The sequence below is a fragment of the Eimeria maxima genome, genomic scaffold (assembly GCF_000499605.1).
Source record: "Eimeria maxima Weybridge genomic scaffold, Emw_scaff652, whole genome shotgun sequence".
NCBI lineage: Eukaryota > Apicomplexa > Conoidasida > Eucoccidiorida > Eimeriidae > Eimeria > Eimeria maxima.
In genome coordinates this window covers 1-6,386 of record NW_013563928.1, presented here as the reverse complement: position 1 = coordinate 6,386, position 6,386 = coordinate 1, and the positions used below count along the sequence as shown (strand labels likewise).

General features: G+C 46.7%; 2 protein-coding genes across 2 annotated transcripts in view; one reads left to right on the top strand and one right to left on the bottom strand.

Annotated features, from left to right (window-relative positions):
* The window catches only part of EMWEY_00040040 (HIT zinc finger domain-containing protein, putative), a gene marked incomplete at both ends in the record, with an annotated part of 3,451 nt that extends 2,804 nt beyond the window's left edge, over window positions 1-647 (bottom strand). Inside the window, one exon of the mRNA XM_013478752.1 lies at window positions 313-647. Coding sequence (XP_013334206.1) covers window positions 313-647 — 335 coding nt within the window. The remainder of the gene's footprint in view (window positions 1-312) is intronic.
* Window positions 648-1,802: 1,155 nt separating this feature from the next.
* EMWEY_00040030 (AAEL003179-PA, related) lies at window positions 1,803-6,233 on the top strand (the record flags this gene model as incomplete). Its single annotated transcript, XM_013478751.1, has 8 exons — window positions 1,803-2,916; window positions 3,129-3,214; window positions 3,422-3,520; window positions 3,757-3,810; window positions 3,991-4,133; window positions 4,239-4,287; window positions 4,511-4,813; window positions 6,204-6,233. 8 exons carry the CDS (start codon window positions 1,803-1,805, stop codon window positions 6,231-6,233), a joined length of 1,878 nt encoding a protein of 625 aa, XP_013334205.1.
* Between the last annotated feature and the right edge of the window lie 153 nt (window positions 6,234-6,386).

The window sequence follows — 6,386 nt, the reverse complement described above, 5'->3', positions numbered from 1 at the left end:
GGGGGGGGGGCCCCAAAAAAAAAAAAAAAAAAAAAAAAACCCTAAACCCTAAACCCTAAACCCTAAACCCTAAACCCTAAACCCTAAACCCTAAACCCTAAATTTTGAATTTTTAATTTTTAATTTAGAAAAAAGTATATAATATATAATAATAAATAAATGGTTATGATAAATAAAAAGAAGAAAAAGATGAATAATTATTGTTATATATATATATCTACCTCCTCTGTATTGTTTAGTGTTTAGTGTTTAGGGTTTAGGGTTTAGGGTTTAGTAATATAATATTAGGGTTTAGGGTATATGTATTTGTACCCTCTTCTTTTTTTATTATGATCAATTTGCTGCTGCTGTCTATGTCTTTGTGCTGCCTCAATAACTTTTGCTGCTGCATCTAAGAAAAATAAATCTTTATTAAATAAATAATTATTCATTTGCTGCAGAGGAACATAATGTATATTTATAGGTACACGTGATGTAGGTACACCTCCTGCTGCTTCTGCTGCTGCTGATTCTGCTGCTAATGCTGCTGCTGATGCTGCTGATGCTGATGCTGCTAATGCTGCTGCTGATGATTGTGCTGATGCTGCACATGCTGCTGCTTCTGCTGCTGCTGCTGCAGCTGCTGCAGGATCGAGGATCCGATCCATTTGTTGTGGTACTTGATACAGCATTAGATGCTGCTGCTGTTGCTGCTGCTTCTGCTGCTGCTGCTGCTGCTGCTGCTGTTGCTGCTGCTGCTGCTGCTTCTCCCTCTAGATGTGCAACAGTGGGGTCCGTGCTGCGCGTATACTGTATGTGCTGCTGCAGCAGCAAATGCTTCTTGTAGCAGCAAAGGCAGCAAGTACGTAATAAACATTGAGGGCAACGATAGCTAGCTGATGGTTTGCTGCAGATAATACATTTTTTTGCTGCTGCTGCTGCTGCTCTTGCTGCTGCTGCTGCTGCTTGGGTTTGTTCGTCTTCTTCCTCGTCATCTTCTGATGCTGCTGCTTGTCCTCCTGTTTGTGCTGCTGCTGCTGCTGCTGCTGCTGCTGCTGGTACAGAGTTTACTGCATCGCTGCCTTCCGCTGGATACGCAGCACCTGCTGCTGCTGCTGGTGTTGCATCTGCTGCTGTTGCTGCTGCAGCTGCTGCTGGTGTTGCTGCTGAGAGGTGTGGCGAAACTGCCGCAGCCACCGCAGGCGTCGCCATTTGCGGCTGCTGCTGCTCGTTCTTTTGCTGTTGTTGTTGTTGCTGCTGCTCCTCTCGCTGCTGCTGCTGTCGTTGTTGCTGCAGTTACCTGTGCTGCTGCTGTTCCTCAAACGTTCTATGTGCTGCTCTTGAGCAGCAGGAACAGCAGCAGCAACGACAGCAGCAACAACAACAGCAGATCCCGCGGTCTCTGTAGTGGTCTCGAGCCTCGAGGGAGGCCTCGCAAACCCTAAACCCTAAACCCTAAACCCTAAACCCTAAAACCCTAAACCCTAAATTCTAATGTTGTGGCATTATATTCTAATAAAAATAATAACTTTCGTGGTTTCTTTGTTTATATTGTGTTGCTGCTGCTGCTGCAGCAACAGCAGCAGCAGCAGCAACGGACGAAGGCCGGGGGCCCACAGGCGGCAGCAGCATCGCCCCACACCATGGTGATTCTGCTGTCTATACACCACAAATAAGTATTTATTTTATATTTATTTTAATTTATTTAATTATTTATTATAAATAATTAACAAGGAGAAGCAGCAGCTGCTGCAGCAGTAGAGGGATCTACTGACCCCTGCATTAGGGTTTAGGGTTTAGGGTTTAGGGTTTAGCATTTCCCTATGCCTTCTGCAGCGGAAGCCCCTCAGGGGCAAGCTTCTGCATCGGCAGCAGCAGCTCCATTAACAGCAGCAACAACAGCAGCAACTGCAGCAGCAGGAGGTGCAGGACAGAAGCGGACTTGGCTGTTGCCGCAGCAGGAAGTAGATCCAGAGGAGCAGCAGCAAATGTCCATGGGAAGAAAAGGAAATGGAGACTACTGCAGCAGCAGCAGCTGCAGCAGCAGATGCAGCAACAGCAGCAGGAGCAGCTGCAACAGTGATGATGATGAGGCCTCGAGTGTATGTACACTTGAGGATGATGAATCAGAAGAAGAAAGCCCTCCTGCTCGTTGCCTCTTGTGTCCCTTTAGCTGCAACAGCAGCAGCAGCAGCAGCAGCAGCAAACAGACACCTGCTGCTGTTGTGCTGCAGCACATGAAAGACACCCATGGTCTCGATTTAACAGCAAAACATAATTGGCTGCGTCCTACGCAGCAGCAGCAGCAGCAGCAGCAGCAGCAGCAGCAGCAGCAGCAAGATCTTCCTCCTTTAAACTACTATACACGTATAGCGTTAGTATCCTTTTTACGTCAGAAGCAGCAGGAACACGAACAGCAGCAGCAGGAGGAGGAGAAGGAGCAGCAACAGGAGCAGCAGCAGGAGTATAGCAGCGTAATAGATGCATTAAGGAATTTATCTGCTGCTTCCTCTGTGTTTTGCTGCCCTGAGGGTTTGCTGCTAGCAGCAGATAAGGAAGATCCTCTTCTATGGGATGCTTATGAATCTAGTAGTACTGATGATGATGAACCTGCTGCTGCTGCAGGAGGGTTTTCTCCTATAGTTACACCCCATAATACAGAAGTGTATGAACGGGTGCTGCAGCAACGTATTGCTGCTACCAGCAGCAGCAGCAGCAGCAGCAGCAGCAATGCCGCTGCAGCAGGAGAATCAATCAAGAGGGAGGATGACACAGCAGCAGCAGCAGCAGCAGCAGCAGCAGCAGCAACAGCAGCAGCAGAGTCTGCAGAGGATAAAGGATATTTTGCTGGTTATGGCGAGCTGTCTATACACCGCGAGATGATTTCTGATGTTAGCCGCACAGAGGCATACAGAAACTTTCTTCTGCAACATAAAGGTTGGCTGCTGCTGCTGCTGCTGCTGCTGCTGCTGCTGCTGCTTGTGCTGCTGCTGCTGCTGCTCTTGCTGCTGTGGCGGTCGTTGCCAGTGCCGCTTAGCGCCGCTTTTCTATGTTTCAAAGATTAGGGTTTACGGATTAGGGTTTACAAATTAGGGTTTAGGGTTTACAAATTAGGGTTTAGGGTTTAGGGTTTAGGGTTTGTATTGCAGGTATAATTCGTGATAAAGTTGTCTTAGATGTTGGCTGCGGCAGTGGCATCCTCAGCATCTTTGCTGCACAGGCAGGAGCACGCAAGGTAAACCCTAAACCCTAAACCCTAAACCCTAATTTGGTGTAATTTCCTAAACCGTAAACCCTTTACTAGCCAATTGACTTCAAGGATTAGGGTTTAGGGTTTATGTCGTAGGGTTTGTGCAATTAGTTACTTCTTTGAGCATCTAGGGTTTAGGGTTTAGGGTTTAGGGTTTAGGGTTTAGGGTTTAGGGTTTATTTTTTTTTGCAGGTAGTAGCATTGGATGCATCTGCTGCAATTATTCCCATCGCTCGTCGCGTCATCGCGGATAATCATTTTTCTTCTGTTGTACAAGTTGTGCATGCAAAAGTAGGGTTTAGGGTTTAGGGTTCAGGGTTTAGGGTTTAGGGTTTAGGGTTTGGGGTTTCTAGGAGGAGTGGGCGTCAGGCATCTGCTTTTTTAGGGTCTAAGGCACATCGGTGGCTGCTGCTGTCTGTGTTAGCTGCTGCTGCTGCTGCTGCTGCTGCCGCTACCGTTAGGGCTTAGGGTTTAGAGTCTTTAGGGTTTAGGGTTTAGGGTTTAGGGTTTCTTGTGTGTATATGCAGGTAGAGTCTGTGGATTTGTATTGGAAGGACGCTTCGGAGTCTGAAGTTGTTGCTGTAAGCGTGCTGCTGCTGCTGCTGCTGCTGCTGCTGCTGCTGCTGCTTGTGCTGCACCTGCTACTGCACGGTCTGCTGGTGCAGTTATGTTGCTTTTGCTGCCAGTTGTACTGCATGAGTATCTGCTGCTGCTACAGTTGCATGCGTGTGTGCTGCTGCTGTTGCTTATGTGTGCTGCAGCTGCCATCTGGTCCTGCTGCTGCTGCTGCAGCAACAGCAGCAGGACATGTTCCTTTTGCATGCGATGTAATTGTCTCTGAATGGATGGGTTACTGTCTCCTCTTTGAGGGTATGCTCTTCTCTGTGCTGCATGCAAGAGACAAGTAAGCTGCCAGCAACAGCAACAAGAGCAGCAGCAGCAAGAGCAGCAGCAGCAAGCAGCAGCAGCAGCAGCAGGAGATATATCTTGTGATTGTTTGTGTCTATAGGTATCTAAGACCTGATGGTATTTTAGTTCCTAACAAAGCACTAATCGGGGTAAGGAATAACAGTAGCAGCAGCAGCAGCAGCAGCAGCAGCAGGAACAGCAGCAGCAGCAGCAGCAGCAGTAGGAGCAGCAGCAGCTGCTGGTAGCGATGCAGTACAAATGCCATTTTTGTTGCTATTATGCTTGCCTATGCTGCTTCTTCTTGTTCCTGTGCTGCTGTGTGTGCTCCTGTTGCTGCTGTTGCTGTTGCTGTTGCTGCTGCTGCTGCTGCAGGTGTGTACAGCAGACATGCGTGAGCAGCAGCAGCAGCAGCGGGGACCATTTGGTGTGTCTCCTGTTTATGATTTAGATCTATCTGCCCTTAAGATTGACGATTGTCTCCTTTTTAAGGATGCAGATGTACAATTAGTCCCTCCATGTCTCCTTAATCAGCAGCAGCAGCAGCAGCAACAGCAGCAGCAGCAGCAGCAGCAGCAACAGCAGCAGCAGCAGCAGCAGCAGGAGCAACCAATTTGTTTAATAGATTTAAATAAAGTTACAAGAGAAGATATTGAAAGTCTTCGTGTTCCTATTCATGTACGTACTTATTTACTTATTTATTTATTTATTTATTTATTTATTTATATTTGTTTATTTATATTTATTTATTTATTTATTTATTAATGTATAGTATATGTTTGTTTCCGCTTCTTTTCGATTGTATGGATGCATGTACGCTTGAGAGCAGCAGCATCTGCTGTTGCTGCTGCTGCTGCTGCTGCTGTTGCTGTTGCTGCTGCTGCAGCAGCAAGTAATATGCATGCGTTGTGTATATTTGCTGCTGCAGATAAGTCTTCCTGCTGCACCTGAGGTATGCAGCAGTCTTGTCTTTTATTTTAATTGTTTATTTGAGGGCAAACAGCAAAAAGGAAATATTCCTATTATTAATTTTGCTTCCCCTCCTGCTGCTGCTGCTGCTGCTGCTGCAGCAGCAGCAGCAGCAGCAGCAGATGCAGCAGGGACTGTAGTCCTCAGCACAAGTCCTCTCGCCAGGCCCACACATTGGAAACAAACCGTTATTCATCTTCTTGTACGTCTGCAGCAGCAGCAGCAACAACAACAGCAGCAGCAATAGCAGCAACAATAGCAGCAGGAGCAGCAACAGCAGCAACAGCAGCAACAGCAGCAGCAATAACGTGTCTTCTTCTTTATGTATTTGTTGTTGTTAACAGGACCAACAAGGAAATGCATGGAGCACCACCGCTACAGAAAAATTCAGTACGTTGCTGCTGCTGCTGCTGCTGCTGTTGCTGCTGCTTCTGTTGCTGCTGTTGCTGCTGCTGCTGTTGCTGTTGCTGCTGTTGCTATTGTTTGTGTGTTGCTGTTGTTATTGCTGCTCTTGTTGTCGTTGTTATTGCTTCTCCTTCTACCTCGTTCTGTCTGTTGCTGCTGCTGCTGCTGCTGTTGCTGCTGCTGCTGCTGTTAACTGTGGGGTGTATATGCATGCGTTTTTCTTTTTTGCATGCATTTTTTCTTAGGTGCGTTACGAGGGTTTATGAGTATAAACCCTAGCACAAACCCTAATAGGAAGAGAGGTATAGCAATAACAATAGAGATAAAAGGACAAAAAGGAGAAACTATTATTAGGGTTTATGATCTACAGTAAGTTTATCCTGTCTAATCCTGTTGCTGCTGCTGCAGCTGCTGCTGCTGCTGCTGCAACAGCTGCTGCTGGTGCTTCTGCTGTTGCGGCGGCGGCAGCGGCGGCGGCGGCTTACCTGTAGTCGTAAACCCTCCCCGGCCTAGCTAAGGGTTCGAGGGTTTAGGGTTTAGGGTTTAGGGTTTAGGGTTATTATTCAACTGTCTCCCCAATTTCTTTTGGTTATATTTAATTCGTCTTTATCGTTTCTTTCCATCTATTCAAATATTTAGGGTTTAGGGTTTAGGGTTTAGGGTTTAGGGTTTAGGGTTTAGACTGGACACGCAGACAGAGGAAGAGAACGAAAGCAACAAATAGAAGCTACTGTTGCTCCTGATGCTGCTGCAGCTACAGCAGCAGAAGCAGCAGCAGCTACAGAAATATCTGCAGCAACAGCAACAGACGCTGCAGTAGATATATCAGCATTTGCAACTACTGCAAAGGAAATATATATATATATATATATATATA